Raw genomic sequence first — 26,687 nt, 5'->3', positions numbered from 1 at the left:
AATGCCCTGTACATAATAGCACTTTCGCTTTCAAATGGCAACTGATGAATCAGAAAGTATACCATGCGGAAGACTGGGCAGAAATACTTTTTCAGTGCTAAGCCTAAAATAGTAACTGCATACCACATCACCGTTTAGTATCGTAGGATGGTTCATACATCCATCGCCTGTGCACGTTATACAGTAACCATGTGTCTAGAGATCACGTGGTTATTCGCCAGAAACTTTCGTTCATCATATTTAGAAAGATGATCTCACATTCACGCTGGTGTGGGGACCAAGAGTACATACATCTCATTGAAGCAAATTCCTCGAATACGTCGGCTGCAATCACCTCTAATAACAATTATTACAGCATGATTCCACAACAATTGTCAAGTAATTATTCCGTGTTGATGAAAAAGAAAAGATTCATTTGTCGGACAGATCACCACATTGACCTCAATTGGAAACAGAGTCATTTACGGTATTCTGTCATTACGATTTAACTATATACGACACTAGAAAGTATTTACTTATTGAATAACGTGGGCGCAGAGGTCAAGGGATCTGTGAGGGCCGTGTGGCATCACGCCCAGCTATAGAGATGATCTCCATTGCATGCGCACTGTAACCAGTGCATACCATTTCACGATTTTCCAATAGTCGGTTAGCTTTCAGTAGACGTTTAATCAGAACGGCATGCTGACCTTCGACGTTGCCGCATCCACGTCGTTCCCGTCGTTTACCGCGCTAGACGCACGTATTGTTAGTCTCGAATGAGGTTTGAAGGTGATCGGGTGTGAGCTCGTGCGCAAGGGATTGTGAATATTTGCAGTGACAGAAAACTATAGTTAGTTTATGTGTTCAACATTTATTATTTAATTTGTTATGAACAATTTTTACTGGGATATTTAGGTAATTTTAAACACTTGGTTGCAACTCAAGGTAAAATGGGTCATTGTTTTTCGGTATGTTCGAAATTTCGTGCTGTGTTTCACCTGGACCGGGAGCACCTGCAATTAAATCCTTTATGCGAAAGACCGGACTGTATGCCGAAGCCACCTTCGCAGGCGCAGTTCACGCCAGGTGAGTTTTAGTACTACCTATGACAGTTTTCAGTGATTATTTCAAGTCGCAATTGCGCTTCAGAGTCGTATATGATTATGCTTCGGTAATATAATTTGCATTTTGTTTTATATGTAATATATGTAGATTGTAGATGTATTATGGAAATGAAGTGAATCACGGATGCATGTAGGTATTTAGGTTTTATATATTATAATAACTTCATTTCAATCATCAAAATATCTACTGAAAAAAATCAAGCCAATAACAAGCAATAAAAAAATTAATTTTTTTTCAAATAATCAGCTTATCTGTAATCTGCAAAGTATATTCCAAGCAACATCAATACAGAGTCAGAATATTGTGATAAGACGTGTAATGTTTACATTTGAACCAATTTACCTTTCCAAATTCCAATCTTCGAAAGTCAATCTCTAAATCGAATTTCGAAAACCTTGGATGCATTACCGGCTGAACCTTGCACGCATTATCGTCTTTTCGTTTGTTAGGTGTCTGAAGTACAGCTTGTCTATTCGGCTGAGTCATAGGTGAAATAAAGCATCATGGATAACTTTAAATTACGAATATGACGTTGAAAACAACTCACAATTCTCTCATTATTGCATCGCTCGTTGGGACGCAAATTTTTTTGTATAGCTCAAATTTTTTCAGTAAATTAAGATCACGCGTTAAAAATGCCTGAATAGAAGAATAGCAAACCTACAAGTCATAATACAGTATAGCACTAACTCTTTATAAAACATCGGTTAAAAATACATTCACTGACGTAGTTTTCAATATACAAAGAATATTAAGATTTCTTCTCATAACTGACCTGGTATATATGTATATATATATTCGGATAAGCTGCAAATATCGATGTTTACAGGTAGGGATTTTTTTTTTTTTTATATGACATCACGGTCTGTGATGCATATTATGATTTACGTAAACCGAATAGACAAGCTGTACGAATCATTCAGAAGTTGCGAAAATCAAACGATCATTGGCGTTATCGTTGAAAAAAACTAAACGTGTATTGAAACTGTATTTCGGTAATGTGTTTTATGAATTCAATGATTACGGATCAAAGTAAAATGAATAATATACGCTTATGAATAAATTGAAATGCAATCATAAGCAAGTAAGATCTGTTGGATTTCTAACACGCGGGACGATTCACCAAGGTAATGTGAGTTTCTTTTATTGGAATAGCAATGTTTGCTGCAAAGCCTATTTCATTTTAGATTCTTAATATCATGGAAACATGTACGAATTTCAGGACATCGATTAAAGTCTCAAGAACACCATAGTTCATTGCGAATAAAGGATAATCTAGATTGTACTGTTCAAGACGAATTCTGAGTCTGGGTTACAAATGTTAAATTATGACATCTTTCACGTAACGAATGAAAGAAAAAATAGTTTTATTGGATAAAGTTCGCTTTTGTAGAAACCACAACAATATTTCGGGTCTTAAGAATAATTACCTATTTTCTTGAAAAATTGTTGCAAATAAAAATTGCACAAACATCAGTTTTACATCTAAATCACTTTTTTTTCAAAAATCATTATCAATAATAAACTACAAATGTAAAAGTATTGATAAAACAAGTTCAAAAATGAATACTTTTCGTACTTCTATATTTGTACGGACTTTCTCGTATCAAATTTCAAGACTTATTTATTAACGTAAAAAAGACAAAAGCTAACTTTTTAAGTAAGCAATGAAGATCTTGGTTATTATTCGATGTGTATAATTAAAATTTATTTATTTTAATATAAACTCAAAAAAAAAATTTCTTCGACCTGTGTTACAAGAAATAAAATTGTACATATCGGAAATCGTAGACAAGTAGAAATATTTGGATGCTGGGGTTATCAATGTGGTATAATATAGTCAAAGATTTAGGCGATACTGAGCAATGCATAACGTCTTATCGTCACTGAGGAGTCAGAAGTCTGCTAAAGATGTAGTATTTGATGAAAATTCTTTTAAAAATTGTGATTCATGATGCCATGATACTCAATAGTATACCAACTCAATGTTGAAAATAGACATACTAAATGTAAATATTGTTTCAATCGACTTCGAATTTGTGATAGTGCAGCTGCTCTTTCTCATGAGCCCGCCACTGAATTCATAGTTATTTAGAGATTTTATTTAAAGTTGAAATTATACTTCACCTGATCTAGCTGTCATTTTGTTTAGGGTATACTAGCATTTGGTACGAACGGAGCGCTGAAAATCAGCATAGAGCTGAAATAAGACTATGAGCGTATTTATTATCTGCACTCTTAAAACAAAGATATGGTACATAGTTGATTTTCACGTAGTTGAAAATTGATAGGAAATTCACCTTTATTTATAGTCCTATGAATCGTACTATTGCCAACGTTCCAATAATAGTTTGATAATCTCGGTAACAATATGCGCGAATGGTGAAAAAATAAATTAAAAATCGTCTTAAAGAGAGCTCTAGATTACCATACATATTGTTGTACTCGAAACTGTCGATACATAGTATGATAAACTATCTTCGGGGGGATAATTGTATGTAGGTAAAAACATCTAAAACGTAAACAAATTTGCCAATTTACCATGGTAACATCATAATGAAAATATAAGAACAACTTAGGTATTGCCAGTTTCTCTCGTGAAATCGAGAAAGAACGCCGAGCCCTAAGATCTCTAGGCAAGTAGGTATCCGTCATGAAGTCGGACATCCTTGTTTCGTGTAGCGATATCGAAACATCATTTTAAGAGCTACACACTTGGCGGGCACATTTAGTTTGTATTTTATATTAGAATGATTATACTTTTAAGTGTTGTGTATGATCCCATGCGATAATGACGTCTTTAAGATCGAATACAATCAATTTTGCACGAAATGAATGGTTGTTTAATATTACTAACGTATAGAATTGAAATGGTTTTATTCTGCCACTTGCAGCTTATTGTTAGATTCATACTGTATAAAATTCATGACTTAATCGCATTGAATCTATTGATCAGTTAGCTTCGAACAGATTATCATAATGTTAATTTTGGACTGAATAGATGCGTTTCATCAATTCTTTCTGTTGTTTGATTTGCCGTCGATTGCAGTAGAAATATCGGTGCATGCGAGAGTACGAACGTGCTGGCATGACGGGCGCCTTGGGGGCGCTTACACTTCAGCACTTCCGTACACTGGCGCGCAACGATATTCGGTAAATGCATACCCGCAAGTGAATTCAGACGAAGTGAGTAAAAATTGACAAATTTTGTAGCAAACAAGTAAGGACAAAACTTTGGATAGGCAAATTGTGCGAATTAGAACTTTTGTTGCTTATGCCATGTGTATTCATGCATTTTGCTTTCACGCATCGAGCTTTTGTAAATAAATACTATTTCACGCTGTAAGAATACCTACAATCAAGATCGGCGGTCGCGGATCGCACAAAATTCATAAAAAAAAAAAAGCGCGCGACCCGACCACACTATCTGTTAGCGCGATGAGAAGCGTTCTAACCTCCCTGACAAAAATTTTCACGCCCTATAAACACACGATAGTATATGATACGTCAAATATACGTAATGGTGGTTTAATTCAAGTATAAGTACAAATGATAGACGGTCAGAAATCTACGTTGTATGTACTGATAAGTATTATACGGCAGCGATGAACGTTTAGACCACATTTTGAGAACTTCGTCTGTTTAATATACGTCTATCAATGAACAACTTGATGAGGTATAAAAATAAATTCCAACATCCGTATATGTAGCAGTTGTATCGACTTGTAGCCTCTTACCGTTTTCTTTCGACCATGATCATCGTTTTATTAACTTTAATAATAAACATTTAGAGTGGTGGCTGCAACAACGTATATCACTAGTCGATAATGTGTATTTTGTATACCTGACACCTACGACTATAGTATAAAATAACAATAGTGTTGAAACATTCACCAATCTACGTCTTATAAATTAGTGTATCATCAGGGCAGCAGAGAATGTTGTTAAAACGGTTCAGGGTACCGCCGTTTCATTAAACGTTTAAAAATCAGCAACCTCATTCAGTATAAATGAAAGTTTTAAGATCCGTATATCTAACTGTATCCGTATATTCTACCGTTTAATTTCGACCATGATTATTGTTTTATCAACTCTACTGATCAACGTTCAGAGTAGTGGTTGCAAAAACGTATATTACTAGTCGATAATACGTATGACTTTCAAACGTTAATTCTACATCCTACCATCATGCAAGTAGGGATGTCCATTTTTGTGAGTATGGAAGCATAACATAGTTGCTCTGGAAATCATGTAGTAACTTCCGCTTTAACGATTTAGTGAAATATACGCTACTTTATCTTACAATAGACAATGTGGACTTTACTTCATGCCTTAAGTCAACTTGTGAATCTGCTCAAATTGTGCGTGTCTAAACTTTATACAAAATTCTTAACAGTGTCAGATTTCAATGATGCCCAAAGAATTACCATGTTAAGTTTCGAATGAGTAATCAAATTTTCAATTTCAGACAATGGCACTGTAAATTTCATGAATATCTAACAATTTACTAAATTTGGACAATAAATGCTCTTGTAAATTCATTTGAAATTGTATTGTGAGTGCGAATTCTGAAATTATAATCTTATTAATGAGTTTTTAATGACTGTATTATTTGTAATGCCTGTGTAGACCGTACATTGTATTGTGAATCAAATAAAGTCATGGTTTTCCACAGAATAGTTTGGCGTAGTAGGTAGGGTGTCCGACCAGTAATCTAAACATTGCGAGTGAATGGGGTTCGAACCCAGGCTAGTGCGAAATAATGCGGTAAGTTTTAAACTAATCGATCTAAAATGCGTTTTCATCGATGTAATTACCGATAAGTTGTTGAAATAGTGTCCGCGTTCAAGAAAAATCATTAACATCAATTCTCCAAGGATTTGCGATCTATTTTTTTTCATGTCACAATTTTAATATACATTTGCGATGAAAAACCTTGCAGTAGTACGTATTAAAACAGGTTGACAAAGGTAAAAAAATAATTTTCACCTACCATCATCCAGTGATAGTCTTGAAGTTCATGTGATACGTATAAGACACGTATCCCATATACATTAACAACCGGGTTACTATTATACGTAAATCGGAGTGAGGTACTTAAAACGTATAAATATGACTGATATTTTACCTATACAAATATCCGTCTCAAAACCCTACTGACAATACCTATTAAAATCGGTTAATAAACGTCAAAAATAACGTTTACTTGATGAAAGTTTTCTAAACTTATGGTTTATACTCTTTTTCAACGTTTATCATACTATCGTGTGTTTATTGGGCGCATATTTTTCCCCTCTTATGATGAAATTTCTACGTCTAACAACTTTTGTAGGTTTTTAGATTTTTGGAGCTTTCAATTCAGCCTTATATTAATATGGTCGATGTACGGATAGACGAAATATACCACCTGTCATATTTCCAACATTGTCGAAATTGTCAGTTCAGTCTGGAATTTTCGTTTTTTTCAGACCGCAACTTTTTGGTGTATCTAGATATATAATCAGTGATAACCACGGTTGTACATCTTGTATAATTGATACATGAAGTCGTAAAATGCTATCATTTGTAACGCTAATTTCCGCTACCCTCAGATGAGGACTTACCGTTGACACTGTGGCGCGATTCTTCAATTACAATTAATACGAAACAAATCAAAAAATGAATAGAAAACCCGTTATATGGCTGCCTAGGCTCAGGTACTCACACGAACTGGTAGAGTGGCGGTATTCAAGGTAGCTAACGATAATTAAGGAATTGAAGAAATAAAGGATAAACTAAAGATAGTGAAAATCAACAGTCAATTATCAATTAGTCGATTAGCCTTACACATTCGAATCAGTGAAGTTAGGTTACACAAATTAGCAAGGATCACTAAGTCAGCAAAAATGGGTTACCAGATTTTCGGCAGAATAAAATCAAGACGGTAGCTTTAAACGAAAGACGATAGTTAACAGAGAGAACTAAGCGTAGGTCGGAAGAAGCGATATAATGCAAAGATTTATTTGAAACTACACGTCACTGAGTGACGTGATTTTACCCAAATTTCAACGAATGAATTGTTATTCGTAGTAACGCGAATTATTATTCTGTTAATTTGAAGCGAGAGTAAGAACCTTATTGTAAATTGATAGATAACAAAGTGATGATAGCTCGGGAGATAGTAACACAAGAGTAAGACAGACTTTACCATAGACTTTGACTAATAAGAAAGATTGACATTAATTTATAATTTACGAAATCGGTAGCTTAGACAAGAGAATAGGAATGACCGTAAAATACGAGAGACAATCTACGAGAGGGTTATTCGTAGGCGATTGAATTAATGATCTACCATATTTAGAAATTCGAGAAGTTTCACAAAGAAATCTTGAAATATACATTTCGAGGAAATGTAAATTATGAGTGAGTGAGAAATTCAGAGAAGAGTTTGCAAAATAAGGAAGTACACTAATTGTAAGTACTCCTTATTATAAAAAAATCACGGGTAATACGCAGTACTTAAATTGACAAAGAATTACGGTATGGCAGAGACATACAAAGATAACAATAGCAATTAACAACAATAAAGAATTGCCAATAGCAATAGAAGAGTACGATAGTATTGAGCGGCTTAATCTACGCTTGGGTATACTCAAAGGAATTTACGATACAATAGGCACAATATCGAATAAAATATAATAAGCGGAGGTGGTACAAGAAATAAAATATAATAAGCGCTCCTAGCACAGAAAATTAAGAAAAGGAGACTAAAGTTTATATAGCTTAAGATACGGTAGAAATTTACAGAGGCAGACTAACAGAAAGGCTATTGCCGGATAAGAATAGTGATTTGGCCCACTCAACCTTTTGGGATGATTATGGTTTTATTATGTCGGCACAGTCAAAATGAATTCCACCATTTTTGCTCTAAAGTTGTGAATTAACGAGTTATTTCAGAAAAACAAAAAAATTGAACTTCAAATCAAGATGGCGGCGAACGCAATGGCGGGATATTCCCGAAAATCGAGATTTAGACTTCCAACCACTCCCCCCCCCCCCAAGTTTAAAAAAAAAATCGCTTCCCCTAATTATTTCCATTTAAGGCTATTTTTATGTCTACCTCGACTGGACTACAGTGGTATGTAGGTATATGTAGGGTGCGCTGGCTTCTAGAAGTAGCGTACAAGTCACGTATCACATCCTAGTGTATGTATAAACTAGCAAAAGTTCAATTTACATAATTGACTATCCTTATAGAATGTGCATACGACAAGTTTTTATTAATCGAAGAAAGTTGGAATTAGTAACTGTTGGTGAGTGTTATTATGTGTGACGGGTTTTGAGTCCGCACGAATAATATGGGTGGGGAAGACAATTAGAGACGGGGCGGATATGATCGGTAAAACTTAGTGTGTGTATTTTTTTTTTTCTTTTGCACCAGGGCTCGACTTAAATTAAGATTTACAAAAGGGTTGTAGACGTAAGCGGTGGCTGATCACGCCTCAGCCCTTAGCGTTGCTTAATACTAAATTACAGCTACGCGCGCAGGGGGGGGGGAAGGAGAGTGGGAGGTGACGGGGAATGTGGGGTCGGAAGGGTTGATATGGCGAGGGGAGGGTGGTGTAGAGTGACGGGGAGTGTGTGGTAGACAGGGTTGGTATTGCGAGGGGAGGAGCAGATCGGCGATAGAAGGCAGGCTAACCTGGTTACGTCGACGTGTGTGTGTGGAGGTCTTGAGGTGCGGTGGAGGGTAGCTGGGTGTTCGGTGTGTGTGTGTGTGTGTCGGTGACTCTCTCTCTTTCTTTCTCTCTCTCTCTCTCGCTTTCGCTCTTGGGGTTTTGTCTACGCCGGTGTGGCTGCTGCTACGGCCGTGCTCGTACTGACTCTCGCGCTCGGCTCTGCCGAGCGTCGGGGCTTCGGTGATGTTCGGGTCTTTCCCGACGGGACAGGGCTCACCCGTTCGGCTCTTCCCCGCGGGTTTGGGGTTTGTTGTGACTTGCACTCTAGGTGCAACGTCACATATGTAATTGATTAATATACACAACTTATTCAACGTTGTTGTATCAATCCGAAGACTCCTCATTCTAGTACTTGCTATTACTTTTATTCAAAACTTTTGACATTACAGAAAATGTCAGATGGTCCGAGCCAAGCTAAAAAACCAGAAAATTCAAGATGATAAATGCATTAAATGTCAAGCCAATCTTCGCAAGAGATCAAGCAAGGATCGGAAAAATATACAAATTGACAAAGACAGAGTCTTATACGAAGAACAACTGAAAAAACCGGTCAAATTAAGAGATGTTCTATGCTGCAATTGTCGAACATCAAATTCTCTTCAATTGGCTGAATCTGTAAGAGCTACTGCAACTACAACACAAAGTGCAATGACTGGAGCAAGATCAGATAATCCTGATTTAAGTACTTCGGGCTTAAGCATCTCCAGCAGAGCCGCTAGCGCAACTATAACTTCTTATAGTTCTCTTAATAGTGCATCAAAATCTAAAAAACCTGTCAATATTGCATCAGCATTCGGTACAGTCTTGTCAGTTGCGTCGACATCTCGAGCAGTTATTCCAATTGCATCGACATCTAGAAAAATTGTTTCAACTGCATCAACATCTGATGCAGTTATCTCAAGTGCAGTGTCATGTACGATGGTTGTTTCAAATGTATCGAGATCTGATTCACCATTTCATACATTATATGATTCTAGAACTTTAACGAGTACCCCATCTCATTCAACTGTTAATTATACGGACAAAAATACTAATGCTTTTGAAATATTTTCACAATTATCACTCACGCCTACGCCACTATCATCACAACCGCCAGGAGTTGGTTTAATTTATCCGTTGCCACCAAATGTTAATGTTGTTGAAACTGTAGAAATACCTTTTAAAAGATTTTCTGTAAGTCAAAGACGGTGTTGCGTATGCTCAGCACATGCTGATAGTCAATCAATGATTATTGTACCTACCGAAGCACGAATTCAAGCGTTCGCTTTTCTGAGAATCTACATCCCTAAAAATAATTGGTGTTGTGGAATACATATTCTTGAAAAAAGATTTATTGCTAATGAGCTAGAGTAAGTTCGTGCAGTACCTTTGGTGTATGTTCAAATACTAGTATCATCGAAGTCTCTGAACTTATTATTTTCAGATAAATTATCTTCGACAAGTATAATGGAACTTCATGACAAGATTGGCAATTTCAACTTAGATCAAAACCGCTTGAAGATTTTTACCGTATATAACTGGAATGAACTCAAAAAGAGAACAGAAATGCTATCTTCTTTGAGACGTTCATGTAACAGGAACCCGTTACAAGCCGTTGCTATTTTTTCGATGAAACTTCGAACTGGCAGCTCCGATAGTTTTATTGATGCGATTCTCGAAGTCAAAGATCATCGAGCTATCGAAAATTGTATTAAGTCAGTTATAAGTGCGTTTAAAAAACACGTCTTACGAACTAAGTTTGGTTTTAAAACTTGTTTTAGAGATAATCTTATTAACAATCATACATCGGATATAGTTAAAAAATTACATAATATAGAAAATCATTAGGTAGTCATATGCGATGGAACTTATGTATACCATCAAAAAAGTAAAAATAGCGAATACCAGAGGAAAGCTCATTCTGGACAAAAAAAGACCCACCTTTGTAAACCACTCACTATTTGCTGTACTGATGGTTATATTTTAGATTTACCTGGATCTTTTTCTGCTAACAGAATGATGATTCAATATTAAAAACTATTTTGGATGATCCTAACGGCTTGAGTAGTATTTTGAAACCAGGGGATATTTTGGTACTAGATCGCGGATTTCGCGACGTGATAGGATATTTTGAAGGAAACGGGTATAAAGTACTGATGCCTGCTTTAAAAGTTAGGCGTCCTCGAGTAACTACTGAAGAAGCTAACTTCTCTCGATTTGTAACTAAAGTTCGGTGGGTTGTTGAGGCAATACATGGTATCATAGGAAAAAAATTTAAATTCTTTCTTAATGAAGTTAACAACAGAACTCTCCCCGAAATCGGTAGCCTCTGCCGAATTCTGTGTTATCTGAACAATACTTTCGGTAAACGTTTCAGGTCTGATGTTGGTATGACTGATAGCATCATTAATTTCATGAAATCCAAAATGGACACAGAAAATACTTTGGCAAAAGAAGTAGAGCAGGGTCGCTGGAGTAAAAAGAAAAAACCATTTCAGAGCATTAAGTCCAGTGCAATAATCGATTTTCCGGAATTATCAATCGATCCACTAAAATTTTTATTTACTAGAAGTTATCAACTGTAAACGGCATTATGCTATTTGGCCAAAACTGGCAATAATAATAACGAAATAACCCCTAGGTGCTTGAAAGAATCAAAAAACATTTTGAAATATGAAGTTAAATCGCGTCATAGAAACAGCAAAACTTATAAATTAAATGCTACATTGATTACGTACCAAACGATAATTGCATCGATGTGTAAATAATTGTTTTTGTTTTTGTATTTTCCTGTATTCTAATCAACGTGGGATGTCAAAAACACATGTCAATAAGGGGACGGTGAAGAATTTGAGTCTATTGTCAACATAAAAGAAAAAAAATATGAAATAAATGAACAGGCTTACAAAAAAAAAATAACCAGTACGATAATAAATATGACATTGACTATAAATGGAAAAAATGAAGTATAAATAAAATATAAGGGGAATATAAATAAAATATAAACAAAATGTAGATGAAATATAACTAAAATATAAATAACATATAAAAACTCTTTAAATCCTGTCCATTGTTCTAACGATTAAAATTACACATTCATTCCAAACATTCACAAATAAATTAAGATAAAATACGCTCGAATTCACACTGGGATATAAAATTGTCTATAGTGTTGATGTAAAAAGTTGGTCAGTCATAATTATATTCAAAATCACTTATCCCTCGATTTAATACTCGGCAGTAACTCCGTCGTGTAATCGTCCATGTGATTTTGCGAATCTTTTTATAAAAATTGGAATCCACGATCTTTTTAATTTCTCTTCGCGGCGATTCCGTAATGACGTTCAGATTCGTATGGATATTAACTGGCGAGGTCAATGTGTGAATTTTATTTTAATTCTCGTTTACAATGATTACCCAAGTAATCACTACGGGGAATTATAAACCGGTTAGTTGGGCGTCTTCCCGTAGACTCTTTCAAACGCCAAGCCGCCTCTCTCGCCCGACGCCCGAATCGAGATGGCGGTGCCAAGCAAAACCTCGCCAGCACTTTCGAATTCATAATATCGTCACAGATGGCATTGGGTGATACGCTTGTGATTGTGCTAATGGGTTGAGTACAGTCGGATGCTGTTGTCATGTAGCAGCCATAATTGATTATCTTTCTCCCGCGAGGTACCAGACTAATATCATCAGGCCAGCTGAATTATTATTAAAAATCTTTGATACCGATGAATACTAAGATATACTACCTGTTGTTAGTGACAGTGATGACAATAAAAGCGAAAATTAGAGAACAGTTTTATTCTGGTTTATTCATGTTTGTAATACATATACGTATTATTTTGAGTATACTAAAATACCTACTACTATTGTACAAGACGTGTTTCAATATATACAAGTACGTTCTCAAAGTTAAACGTCATTACGTATTTTTCTTCTTTTTTCAGTTTTCTCTCCCTCTTCGTGGTGTGTCATTAGTCTATGTGCATATATGTATGTAATTTATATTTGAGTGTGTAGACGATTAGTCAGTGAATTTAAGTGTGCGCGCGTAATGTGTGTATGAGATCGGGAAAAGACATTGTGAATTAGCATGAAAACGTTTCTGTATGCAACGATTCCTTGTCATGTATTTCAAAATATACTGTAACCAATATTTTTAATGGCGTTGAGGGTAAAACGATAGAACGATAATTGGTTACCCTACGGCGCAGTCACTAACCTGAATAATTAGATAGAGAGAGAGATACTAAGGGAGAAAGGTACGATTGTTGGGCGCCAGACGCACATGCGTCAAAAATAGATAATTAGAGAAAAAGACAAAGGTAAAGGTAAAGGTGATAGATAAAGGTAAGGTCAGGTTCTACGACGGTTTTGCACAGTTCGCTCAGAGAGACAAGATAATGGTAGAGGGGCGGAGTCGAATCCAATAGATAAAATAAGAAACAGGTGAAGCAGGAATAATGTCAAATATATTAAGCAAGAAGCGATAAGTTTAATGACAAGCAAGCAGCTGAAGAGATTGAGATACAATTACGATAAGTGCGATAATTAACAATATTTACAGCCAGAGAAAGGTTAAGCGAGAGAGTTAACAAATAACGGAACGTTTTCCGAATAAGCGGGAAATATGCGCAAGCTCGCGATACTAAAGGTAACGATTAACACGGTTTTATGATAGGTAGGCAGAACAGAAAAAGATATACTGTACTTAAATTAAGCGGTAAGCAAATAAATCATAAAATATGAGAGGCGATTATAAACACATGCGAAATACAACAATTGTAATAGTTATCACATTACCAGAATGATCAGAAATAGGCAGACAGGGAATTATGAATTACAAGGTAAATTCAAGCGACAGGTCAAATAGAAAATTATCATAAAATATAGAGAATAACACATAATACGTAGTCTCTAGTTTGCGGTAAGTGCGAGAGAAAGAGAGATAATATTCGGTACGATAAAAGGCAATTCAAGATAAGACAAACAATATGCAAGATAATTAATATGCAACGTACGGCAAACCAAATAGACTACGGACAACTACGATCAGCGATATTAGCGAAGAAAATAGTGAAAAAGATGTTCTGCGATACGGCACAATACTCCAATGTCAAATAAACGACGAGCGGGACCGCGCAGCGATGTAAGATTGCTCCCGCGGTACACTCACTAAGATACGATAATCAGCGGTAATAGGTAAAGAGACAGATAGAAACTAATCAGAGAAAATATAACAAAATAGCAATGCTCAGTAGCTAAGATAAAAATTGATCCTTCAACGGAACGCGCTGCTAGACAGCGATATTAGACATTCAAATTTTCCATAAGAGAAAGATAATAAAATAAAGCAATAGTCACTACAATGTGTAAGTAATAGTCGACCAGTCGCGAAGTTACTTGCAATAAGACAGAGCAAGGGACAAGATAAGAGATAAGAGAGAATAAGGTACGAGCCCAGGTGGCTCAAGCAGACCAACTGCAAGATAAAGAGAAAAGATACGAGCCCAATTGGCTCAAGCAGACCAACTGCAAGGTAAAGAGAGAAAGAGATAAAGATAAAGGTACGATATATTGCAAGTAATCTCGTGGCTTCACAAAATAGAAGAGGAACCTCACTTACGTGAAAGAAGATAGAAACTGGTATAGAATACGATATAGATGCGATAATGATACGAGAAACTTTCTAACGAGAACACGTCTGTTTACTGCGAAAACTGAACGTAGAGTGACGAGATGAGCGATGATCCTGATTTTCGTCGAGCTGCTGTCACGTGATTCTTCCTCAAATTTGCGGTATTTTAATTGGACCAGCAGGTCGCGTGGCCTGGTCCACGGGTAGGTGGCGATAATCCCTCGCCGCTTGTTTTTCTTTTCCCTCGACGACAGGTATCGAGGTATCGGGACGTCGGAAGGTGGTTAGAGATGTTTTCCTTCAGCTATGCGGTATCGTTGGTGAGAGGGGGGGGTCGTACTGCTCATGTGTTGCGATATTGAGGTGTGCGGCAATATTACGTCACCGGTCCTTTGGACTTGCGACCGACTGTAACTCACTCCTTGCTTTACTGGTACTCCCCGTTGTAGCTATTTCGTCGGCGCTGCATCCCGGCCCTCGCTCATTGAAGCCCTCATGCCGGAACGATCTGGTGGTGATGGCCCTCAACCCGGATCCCCACACTAGATCCACCAGATCCACGTGGTCAGCATATCATTAGCCTATTCCACGCCGCAGTCCTTCGATAGGACGGTTCGTGAAGAGAAGACCGTCCTCTATTGGATAGTCAACGACTTAGTAGATGTTAGGGTCGGTTCAGCTCCAGGCTGATAAGTATCGTCGACGGGAGGCTTCGTTGTGTTTTTGACGCACAGCCCTGTACGCCGCCTAACGATGCATCCGAGCGGTAGAAGCATTCATTCGTGGTTCGGCTCCTGGCCGATATGTCGCAAATAGTTGGAGGTGCTGTTTGTGCATCACGCACGACCCTGTTCGACAACTGGATAGGCATCCATCGGGAGTGGTTTCAGCGGTATTCGTTCGTCTGTAGTCGGTGGTGGTCGATGTTGAGCTGGTACGTGACCCCTGTCAGGCAGTGTCCTGGTATCTTGACGCGAAGGTCTCGCAGATGGTTCTCGTAGAGCATTACAGAATTAGAAAATAGCATACAATTAGCTTAGTAAAGAGAATTCAACTTAAAGATAATTAGTCGTTCATTTTTGGAGTATTGGCCTCAGACGTGCTTTCGTTATTTTTAGCGATATCTGCACCTAGGGAAATGCGATAATTAAACAAAGTGACGGGGTACAAAATACCACGTCACAATACATATGCGTACAATTCATCGCATGAGTATTATATTAGGCAGAAAATATTTCGTTGAATGTTTTTCGGTTGACAATATCGTTTTTCATCATTCAAAGTAAAACGAAGAGCAGAAAAAGCCGAAAATGATTAAAATAACGGTTTTTTATAATTTTCGGTGTGTTCCACCAATTTGTAAAAAATAAAAAAAGTAGAGTGTGTTCTTCGAGTAAAAATACACTTAAAGTATTAATTTGAAATCCGCGTCCATCTTAGTTGTCGAGAAAAAAATGTTAAACAATTTGGGAATTTTTTGGAAGGGCAGGGGGGGGGGGGGTGAAAAAAAACTGAAACAATCAAGTTGAAAGAAATCTACTTACTCTATACACTGTATTTTTTTCGTAAGGATGCATTGACTTGACAAAAAGTTTGGAAATGAAGACTAAAAACTGGGGTTTCTGGGGTGGTAAGGCTAGCAGTAGGGGTGAGTGGACCAAAATTCATGCTAAGCACTTTTTTTTTACTGTACCAACGTAATAAAACTATAATCAGCCCAAAAAGTTGAGTGTGCCAAATCACTATTTTTATCCGGCAATAGGATTTACAGATAATCAGAAAATTCACGAATACGAAAGAGTTACTTATTAAGTAGTTACGAGGTTGCTCAGACACGGAATTTATTAATTCACAGCTCTACAAAATAAATACTTTTTTTTGTTGCTCTGATTTTTTCTGTGAATCCTGGTGTTTGAGAACGTAAAACTTACGAATATAATTATGATTATATTAGATTGGCTCTGGTTTTTATGTTATTGTAGTATTGTATTCGAGATGACTCAATGTTTAAAGGCGAATTTCTCTTGAACGGTTAAAGTTCTATATCAGTAGTTTTTTATAGAGCGTGAAGTTTCCTATAAGAATCTGTTAATACAGATAGTTTATTAGATGTACGTTTAGATGGTTTATATGTCAGACATTTATGAGATATATTTTTTCCTAAATTTTTTTATCTGTTATTTAAATGGAAAATGGAAAAAAATCAATATTAAAAGCTCGTATTTGGCTGAGATATTCTATATAAGATGCTCTACCGAAAGTTTGATGCGTGTTTGAGAGAAATTTTTTAATTTGTTTTTTCGGAACACCCCAATACCCCCCCTTTCGAAGAAACTTGTTTTGCCCTCTTTTTCATGGCGAGAACAACAAAGTATTATATTTCTTATATTTTTCATACTTCTGCCCGAATAAAGTAAGCATAACTAAGGTTATTGATAGTATTTTTTTGATAAACTTTAGATATTAAAAAAAAGAAATCGAATTTTTCACCTAAACATTGCTTTTTTGAGTCATATATGAAAATGTCGATAGAATAAATAACTAGAGCCAATTTCGAAAAACTACGCTTACTCCTAAGGTCGTTGACATCGAATCCTTCTAAGACGACTCAAATATCAAGAGCAACAAAACCACTGTTGGCCAGTGAATTATCGAAACCATGCAGTCAGACGGCAACATAACGCAACTCTAAGTCGTGCACCATAATTCACACAAAACTGGCATCACACGATGCAACCAAGAGAGATAAAAACGATAAGAAAGAAAATAGAAATTAAGAGTAACTTCGTAACGATACAATACAAAGGCAGAAGCCTTACCTTAGCCGGTGACTCAGGCACACAAACTCTGACTCTAATTCAAATTAAACTTATTGGTAGCAAAAAAAAGGCTAAGAAGGAAGTTGCTCAAAAGGAGAGAAAGAAAGTAAACGGTAATGCAAGCGGTAGTATAGTTGTGAGAAAATGGTAACGATAGAACAAACGATAGCGATAGTGGTAAAGGAAAAAGGGAAGGTAACTGAAAGAAATCAAAACGAGAACAAAGTAGTGGTGAAGCTGTCTCCTGGCGGGCTGAGCGTAGGTGATTCTTCTTCTAGTTGATTAGTCGTCTGTTCCCCACCATAATTGGGTCATCCCTGTTGTGGTGAATATCGGTTCTGATTACGTCACACGTTTTTGAAGATTGCTGACAGATGACACGTAATGTCCTGCCCGTGATTCCGTCATTGACACCAACACATACAATTTTTCAGCTGCTTCACCCTACTATCCAGGTTTCCTATCATTGGGGATTCCTTTGACAGAGGCATCTATGTCGGATGCTTTCCAGTCAAAGTTACCGAGTGGATGGCGACAACTTACTGTAACTCAATGTTCGCCTCCACCGGTTTGGTCGTATAGGCGGTGGCCAGCTGCCCACGATACATCAAGGAGACCATTGTTACGCCCCGACGTACCGCCTTGGCGTACCTTTTTCAAAATTCCATTTCATTTCATTTCGTTAATTTCTTCAATGCACAGATATCATTTCGTCAAAATCTCATATTCTAATAACGGCGAGTTCCACCCCTCCTGACAAAAGTCACGTAGAGACCAACGATGATCCCTAGTATAAGGTTCAACTTTCTTTTATTTAACTGGTACCAAGAACTGAGATAGGAGACTGCTGAATTAGCATCAGTAGCGCTCAGCCTAGAAATATCCCTCTTTTTAAGTTGAAACTATAATCAATAACTAGGATAAACCACTACCTTTAGAACCACCAAATTAAAATAGATTACTTATTGGAATGTATGAATGAATGTGTGAACATTGCATGTAAATATCTTTTGTTCATATCTTCAATGTGTCACCGACGAGATTGAGAATCGTCGGAACACCGTCGAAGAGCGAGAATTAACGCTGACCATGCGGATTTGGGCACCAGGAGGTCACCCTCGCACCTTATTGGCTAATTACCGTTGTAACTAATTACAACTGCAGCTCCTTGGACCCTCGGGCCCAAGAAGCCGCGTCTTTCGTCTGTCAAGTCGCGAAGTGCGTGGGCGTAAACCCGGATTAGCCCTCTCGAGCAAGAGTAGCGTTTGGAAAATCTTAGTTGTGACCGACCTAAAGTCTCGCGCCAATTCGTCAAATTCGAGCATTCAGTTAATCTGTTAGCTGCAAGAGGCTCACTTTCTTCTACGTTTCCATCTTTTCTGTCCTTTACTAAATCTCATCATTTCGCGAATAGACATTTTTATGCCATTCCATTTTCCATAATTAAACTGAGTTCGGCCCTGATTCAACCGAATCAGGTAATCTTAAGTAATAATAATAATAATTACACTATCGTTTTTAATAAATAAATTGTTGCAATCAATTTTAACATACATCAAAATCAGAAAATTGACATTTTCAACTATAACTTCCGATAACAAGATATCATTCCAAATCTAAAAAGACTAAGTGACCGACGTTCAACATCTTTCGATTGATCAACTCTTCCAAACTTGAGGTGAGGCCCCTGGTCCAGAAATCTACCGACGCAGACCGACACGATCCGACGGCTCTCAATCTCGTCGACCGATTCACCTAAAGCTAAGTCAATCCGAGTGTTAATCTTCGAAATTGAACGAATTCTTTTTTCACCTTTATAATCAAAATCTACTTCAGTAATTTTCATTCAAAACCAGGTCTAGAATTGGTGGCTAGCTTCACTACCCCCAATTGAATCGTACTTATTGTTTCCAAGAATTAACGAATAAGACTTAACAATAGTATATATAATTGATTTAAGATAATCTAAAAAGAGAGATACAATACAATAATCACGACCAGCTAGTTAACCATCGTTCAGAGTAGATGTTCCTGGGACCAAATAATAATATCCCTCAGAATAGAACAACACACGATTTTTTATAAACTTGAACACTTTATAAATTGTTATTTTCGGCTCATATATCATTATCACCATTGATTGTTACCAGACATTTCAATAACCAAATCAAAACAGAATATACTTCATCATTTACCAGTTAAATCATATTAAACATTTATTTTGAACGACCTTCTTCCCATTTTTATTATTGTAAAATTGCCTCAACAATTTAAACAAACCTCACAGACCTGTACAGGACTATAGCAACACGATCCTACAAATTACCGGCTTATCGAAAGGTAGGTCTTTCTTAGTTTTAATGATTATTCATTGTCGTTACGTGGGAGCTTGATTATTCAATTAATCATTAACTACCACCGCTCAGTACACCCTCACCCCCACGTAACACCATGCAGTCACACGGTGGCTTAATGCAACTCTAAGTCATGGACCATGAGTCATATGATTATAATCCTTACTCGTAGGAAGGCTGCGTTGATCCTCAGAACTAGGTCTTTATCAAACTGGAAGTAGTACTTTAGGGGTCGGTTCGGCACCTGGCCGGTAAGTTAGAAGACGGCAGGCTACAGTCTGCCCTGTATGCCCCTTACGGCATCCGAGAAATCGGGCAGCTGGTTTCTCCTTGAGAAGCTGGTCCCTCGGCTGATGGGAGGACTTTACATCTGTATGCCTGCAATCGAGGTGATACGAGAGCTTCGGATGTGTGCTAGCCCAGATGTTTCAGAAGCACACCAAGGTAGCCAGTTCAGTCTTATCAAACCGTCGGTAGACGAAGTCATCGAGAGCTGGAAACGGTAGTTATCGGTAGCTGTTGACCGGTGGTAGAAATCGTCGTCGTCCGTGTACCTTGTTAGTTTGCGCCGGAGCGCGAAATACAGAATTTACATAGAAAGAATTAGTTACTGGTAGTTATTACCTATTTTCTATCGAGTTTGGTTGAAGTACCCCGCCAGAGACGCGTTGTCTGGATATTTCCTTCGGTTTTATGCCCTTGTGACGAGCGGCTATAAAATGCGACGTTGTACAGTATAAACGACACTAGAAAACATGGAAAGTTGCGCGCCCGTATGAAATTAATGTAAACGCGGTTGCTAGCGAAAACTGAACAGCCCTGTTGCGAAGTTGATTGACCGCATTTAAATTCACTATGAATTCTCCTAGCTTGTCTCAGAGTCGCGATGGCGGTATAGCCCATGCTATTTACATGCGATACAAATCTTCCTGTAATATTTTTTCGTGTCTTCTCACAAGCAGTGTTTTTGCGAAAGTATGGCCGATATTGATTTCCAAAAGACAACCTCAAACAATGTGCTGAAACTTGATGTCAGTATAGTAGTGAAATTTTCCAATAAAATCGAAGATTCCAACGAAGCTGAAGGTCGTGGTGCAAAGCCGACAGGTAAGTCATATTATGTTGGTGGACTTACTATTTTAGATTCTCTTTCATACATGTGTGTCTCGGACACTACCGGGACATGACAGCCATTGACGCCTCGGCTTGTGAATCAGGTCACCAAGAACCTCTCACGACACCTACCGAACGGGTTCATAGTATAGAGGGCCATGGTTACATTCACAGATATCTTTCAATCTTGCCCAAATACTCTTTTACTCTAAAGTTAATAATTCTTTACAATCTGACGTACACACTGTAACCAAAATACTTTTTTTTTAATGTATTTAAACTTTAACGTTGAGATAAAATGCGAGGGTTAATGATCGGTTACCCTACGGCGCAGTTACTAACCTGAATAATTAGATAGTGAGAGATAATAAGAGAGAAAGATATGATTGTTGGGCGCCAGACGCACATGCGTCAGAAAATAAGTAATTAAAAGAAAAGATACAGATGAACACAAAATCAGGTTCTACGACGGTTTTGCACAGCTTGCTCAGTATAGACAAGATAATGGTAGGGGGAGGGGTTAAATCCAATAGATGAAATACGAAGCAGGTGAAGCAGAAATAATATTAAATATATTGACCAAGAAGCGATAAATATTAATAACAAGCGGACAACTGAAAAGAGTTAGATACACTTAAGATATGTGAGATAATTAGTTTACAGCCAGAGAAAAATTAAGCGAGAGATTTAACAAATAACAGAACGTTTTCAGAATAAACGAGGGATGTGCGTAGGCTCGCGATACTATTATTCGAGGTAATAATTAATACGGTGTTACCATAAGTCAGCAGAACAGAGAAAGATATAATCCACCATATAAGATACTTAAATTAAGCATTAATCACGCAAGCCGTAAAATATGAGAAGCGATTATAAGAAACGTGCGAAATACAAAAATTGTAATAATTATCACATTACCAGAATTATCAGAGATATAACAGAGGCAGGGAATTATTATAGAATATAGAAACTAACAGATAATACGTAGGCTCTAGTTTGCGGTAAGTGCGAGACACAGAGAGATAATATTCAGAAAAGTAAAAGATAATTTCGGGATCAAGACAAATAATACTCAAGAGAATTAATGCGCAACGTATGACAAACCAGAGAGACTACGGACAACTACGATCAGCGGTATTAGCGGAGAGCATAATGAAAAAGATGTTATTCGATACGGCGCAATACTCCAAAGTCAAAAGAACGACGAGTGATGCCACGCAGCGATATAAGATCGCTCAGGCGGTACCCTTACTAAAATAAATTACTCAAAGATAATAGATACAGAAGCAGTTATTAGTTAATCAGAAAAGTATGAAGAAATAGTAATGATCAGCAGCTAAGGTAAGAATTGATAAATTAACAGATACCGGTGGTTCCAAAGACCAAGAAATAATTACATCTCAAAATAAGCTAAGCGGTATCAAGTGACCAAAGGTGTGTGATGGAGCTGGAACATTTCTAATGAAATGTAACAGTTTATATCCTCTCGTAGGAACATGCCGGGGATTATTTAGATGAATACAAAATTTATCATGCAGCGTAGCCCGCCTTATGCGCTTGGCTTTTTTATCGGCAGCAGTGCTCAAATTACGCGATTATGCACTTCATATGCACTGTCGCCGAGCCCGGCGAGAGGCCGTGTGAGCAGTCTCAATACTGCTTCCAGGCGTAACGCACGTCTAATTTAATATAATATAACGTTAACACTTCCTTTTACCATTTTTTGTTATCAATCATCATTCAATTCTCTGTTTGAATAAACATATAAATACCTATATAATCGTTGCGCAATATTTGCATGACAAATTTGGCAATCCTGCCAGGATCCGGTTTAAACCAACGAACGCGGCGCGCGTATCAAACGGCCGGATCATAGTGACGAATTTTGGAAGTGAGTGCATAAGCCCAATAAATTCACGCGCGAACCTTCGGCTACGCGTTTATAAGTAATTATTACGAATTGTACCTAGCAAGGGATAGAGTGAAAGGCCGCCTTGCGTAGACAATCAAGGACTGCGTGTAGACCGCTTGATAACCAGGGACTGAGTGTAGACCGCCTGATTCTACACTGGACAATTCCTATAGTGAACTTGTGTATTTATTGGAAAGGAAGCAAGTATAAAATTCTGCACTCCTTAGATACAATAAACTTCGCGTTTAAACCATCTAAGTGAAGTGAAGTGAGAATAAGGACATCGAGACTCGAACCGCTCTTATATTCTTGCCCCCGGTGCCTGTCAGAGACTCCAGGACATCAAAGCCTCGTACCGACGGCTACCACGATCTTCGAGTGTGATGCTTCACACCTCAATTTGGCTACTCCTAGCGTAAGTACAAGCATTTTGTTACTTACTCGAGTCACCATAAACTTATCGAAGGACAAATCGTGATCGAAACTAAGAATTTGATGGTCAAACTTGAATCATTCAAATAAATAAAGTCAAAGCTTGACTCAAGGTAAATTTAAAAAATAAATTCACAATGGACGTGAACGAAAACAATGACCGGAGATCGGCAGTACCTCCCACTATTGTTGAGACTGCAGAAGATGGACAATCCGTCACTTCTGAATCCCGGTTTGAAGAGAGATTTTGGGATTTGACGAACCAAATGACTCAGCTTGTGAATAGGCTACAAGAAGCCACCGAACGTAATGATTTGACTGCAATGGGCGTATACCGTCTTGGTCTAGAGCAATTGAACGGAGAGAGGTTAACTGCGCGTCAACTTGCTCGCCGCGAAGATTTGCCTATAGAAGAGGTTACCCGTTTTATTCAATTGAGAAATCAAGAACGCCGTGAACACGACTTTATTCGTCGCAATAATGTAGAAATAAATCGAAACTCTGAAACAGTTCCGCGTCCCGAAGACACGCTTGAGAGCGTCACCAACCAAATGTTTCAGGAAATGCAACAACCGAATAACCAATTAACCGAAGAAAACCGTCAAGAGGAAGCTCTTACAAATAGTAATACCAATCGAGAAGCAATCAATAACTATTATCGCTTAACAACTAGCGATGATCCGAATGTTTCTAATATTTTGAGACCGCCCGGAAACCATACCGGAGCGATACCGCGAATTCAACTAGATACCGCGCGTCTCGTTGAATCAGAGGTGGAAGGTCCTACTCAGATAGCTCCCTCAATCGTAACAAACCCACCACGTTACTCGGCATTATACGGGCTCGCTCAAAACCGATTGCTGCCACCGACACCGCGCATCAATGAGGTGGGCTCCCCAGCCAATTCAGACTCGGACCATCAAGGTATAAATGCGATGCCAATACCAACCCTTCACCAAAATCGCTCATTAGAAAACGACCGATTCTCCACCGCGCGAGCCAATGTAAACCATGATATCTTGTCGGATACGGATTCGACACTGCAACGCGTTCTCGAGGAAAGCCGACGTTTATCACGGATGCCGAACGTACGCCTTACACCAAGGCCTAGTCCACAGTGGCCTAATGGTCCGACGGATTACGAAATCCCACGAGGTACTGGTAGCAATACCCGTAACAACGTCCCGCGTCGTCGTCTAGAACAGCAAGAAGAGGATGAACTTCGAAGAGCCTTGGAAATGTCTGCTACTTTACCACATCGTCGTCCGGACACTGTGACGTTCAGTATGTCCCAGTTGCTGAGTGATGCCGAAGCTTTACGCCAACAGCAAGAGATAATGAGGAACATTGAGGAACTTGCGCGAAGAAACCAAACAAGAATTCAACTACCGGCAACTGCGCCACCCCGAGACATGCTTCCCCCTCGGAATCCAAGAGACCCAGGCCCGTATGCACGAACAGAAGCTTACTTGAATGATGTCAGCCTACGCCCCGATGCTGCCGGAAGATACCCCGGAGAACCAAATCGCCCAGCGGACGAGCCCTATGCGATCCAAGATTTACTACCCGCATTTTAAGCCATCAAGATGATTGATTGCAGACTGGAAGGAAAAGCAGGCGAAGACGTACACGCTTGGATCATGCAAGTAAAAGCCGCCGATATGGTAGTTATGCCAACCCAACGTTTCCCGTTTTTGAGCATGGTAATCAGCTTGAAGACAGGAGGAGCTCTTCAGAAGACCATCAACCAGAGGAGACCTCGTACAATCCCAACTTTACTCGAAGTCATAAGATCAGCCGTTATTGTCGAGAAAAGTGCCACCACATTGGAAATGGAGCTTGGCAGAACAGGCCAAAAGGGCGACACTGTGGACGCCTACAATCTCAAATTCAATCAGATCTACCAAGACCTCGTAGCTGCCTTCTCGAATCAACAACTACGAGCGAACATCGATCCTAATCTTCAAGACCTCGAAAATAGAGTGTGCCAGTACTATCTATATGGACTTAATCCGAGGATATTCCATCAAGTCAAAAACCGTCAGTACTTCAAGTTACTAGAAGCCCAGAAGGCCGCGAAAGAAGCCGAAGGCGAGGAATTGAATTTCCGAATGCATCAACAACAGCTGATGAACAGTAACGACACAGCCTCGAAACCCACGTTTTGGAACAAGTCCCAAATTTACGGGCCAGGCAGCGCATCAGATGCGCGAAGATTCCAGGTACAACAAAGAACCTCGACGAACTCGCCAAGGTCAACTCCTCGACCACCAGCGTCTGTCCACCACTACGATGAAGCGGAACAAGATGAAGATAAAGAACTCCAGAGATGTGAATGCCACACCTGTAACACACATCGGACCGCCCATGAACAACAAGCAGTATGTCATAATTGCGGAACCAGAGGACACTACAGCCGGAACTGCTACGCTCCGCGCCGACCACAGAACGACCAACGCCCTAATACTAACGGCAATAAGCGAGACGCAAATTTTCAAAACGCCAGCCTCAAAGACAAACCGCCCAACGACCAAGTCAATTGCACGTCAGAGGAACTCCAGTCAGAGGAAGAGGAAATAAAGGGACAGGAGGACGAACTAGAGGACGAGTGCCAACAGGAGCCCGTGTATGTTCAGTTTCACAGGGGTTACTACAGTGTGCTGTAATAAAATTTGGAGAAACAAAGCAAGGATTAGCCCTTATGGTCGATACAGGTGCATCAATAAACCTCATAAAACGGAAGGTTATTTATCCATCGGATAAACAAATTTGTCCAATTATCAAACGCAAAATTTCCTTTAAGACTGGCAAAGCGCTAAATTCCGCGAATGAAATTGCTGTACTAACTCACATGGGGCTAAAGAACGAATTCGTCATTATACCAGACGATTATCTGCCTGACAAAGAAGATGAAATCATGGGAAACCCGTTTATGAGGAGGCGAGATTTCCAGTTGAATGCCTCGACGCTCACCCTGAAGAATAAGATACACCACCTTAGTAGCGACCGAAAAATTCGATATAAACCAAATTCGGTGAACAAAATTGCCATCGATACCGACGAAAAGAATCTCGATCTCATGTTACGCATGGTCTATAAAGATGGAATGCCAATGGAAAATATCCCGGTGCAGATTGTACACACGAACAATCATGGTACGGCTTATGGAATCATCACCACCGCTGAAGACGAAGATATCGAGCTCGGACTGGAGAACGTCCAAGTCCACCGAGTAAAGAGTATGTCAACCCCGGGTGTATGGCAACAACCACGTGATGAAAGAGAGCAGGCGCTCCAACATACTGTCGACTTGAAACACCTACCGAAGGAGTACCAGAAAGAAATTTGGAGTATTCTTCAGGATTTCAGCGATATCTTTGCCTTACAGGAGGAAGACATGGTCAATGGAACTTCAATGACTAAACATCGCATCGAGTTGTCAGATCCTCAACGCTTTGTAAATGTGAAAAGTTTCCGTGCTCCACAGCTGCACCAGCAGGTTGTAAAAGAGGGAGTTGAGAAAATGTTAAAACAAGGAATAATAACGGAATCCGAGTCGCCATACAACTCGCCAGTTTGGGTTGTACCCAAAAAACCGGGCCCCGACGAAAA

General features: G+C 38.6%; 1 protein-coding gene across 2 annotated transcripts in view; it reads left to right on the top strand.

The window, feature by feature from the left end:
- Nucleotides 1-703: 703 nt before the first annotated feature.
- The window catches only part of Tg (transglutaminase), a 519,386-nt gene continuing 493,402 nt past the window's right edge, over nucleotides 704-26,687 (top strand). The window contains exon 1 of one of the 2 annotated variants that reach the window (XM_069134516.1): nucleotides 704-1,068. In XM_069134516.1, coding sequence (XP_068990617.1) covers nucleotides 933-1,068 — 136 coding nt within the window. In that variant the 5' untranslated portion in view covers nucleotides 704-932. The remainder of the gene's footprint in view (nucleotides 1,069-26,687) is intronic. The other variant, XM_046608806.2, reaches the window with a different exon arrangement.

The sequence above is a fragment of the Neodiprion pinetum genome, chromosome 1 (genome assembly GCF_021155775.2).
Source record: "Neodiprion pinetum isolate iyNeoPine1 chromosome 1, iyNeoPine1.2, whole genome shotgun sequence".
NCBI lineage: Eukaryota > Metazoa > Arthropoda > Insecta > Hymenoptera > Diprionidae > Neodiprion > Neodiprion pinetum.
This window is presented reverse-complemented; position numbering and strand designations above follow the sequence as displayed.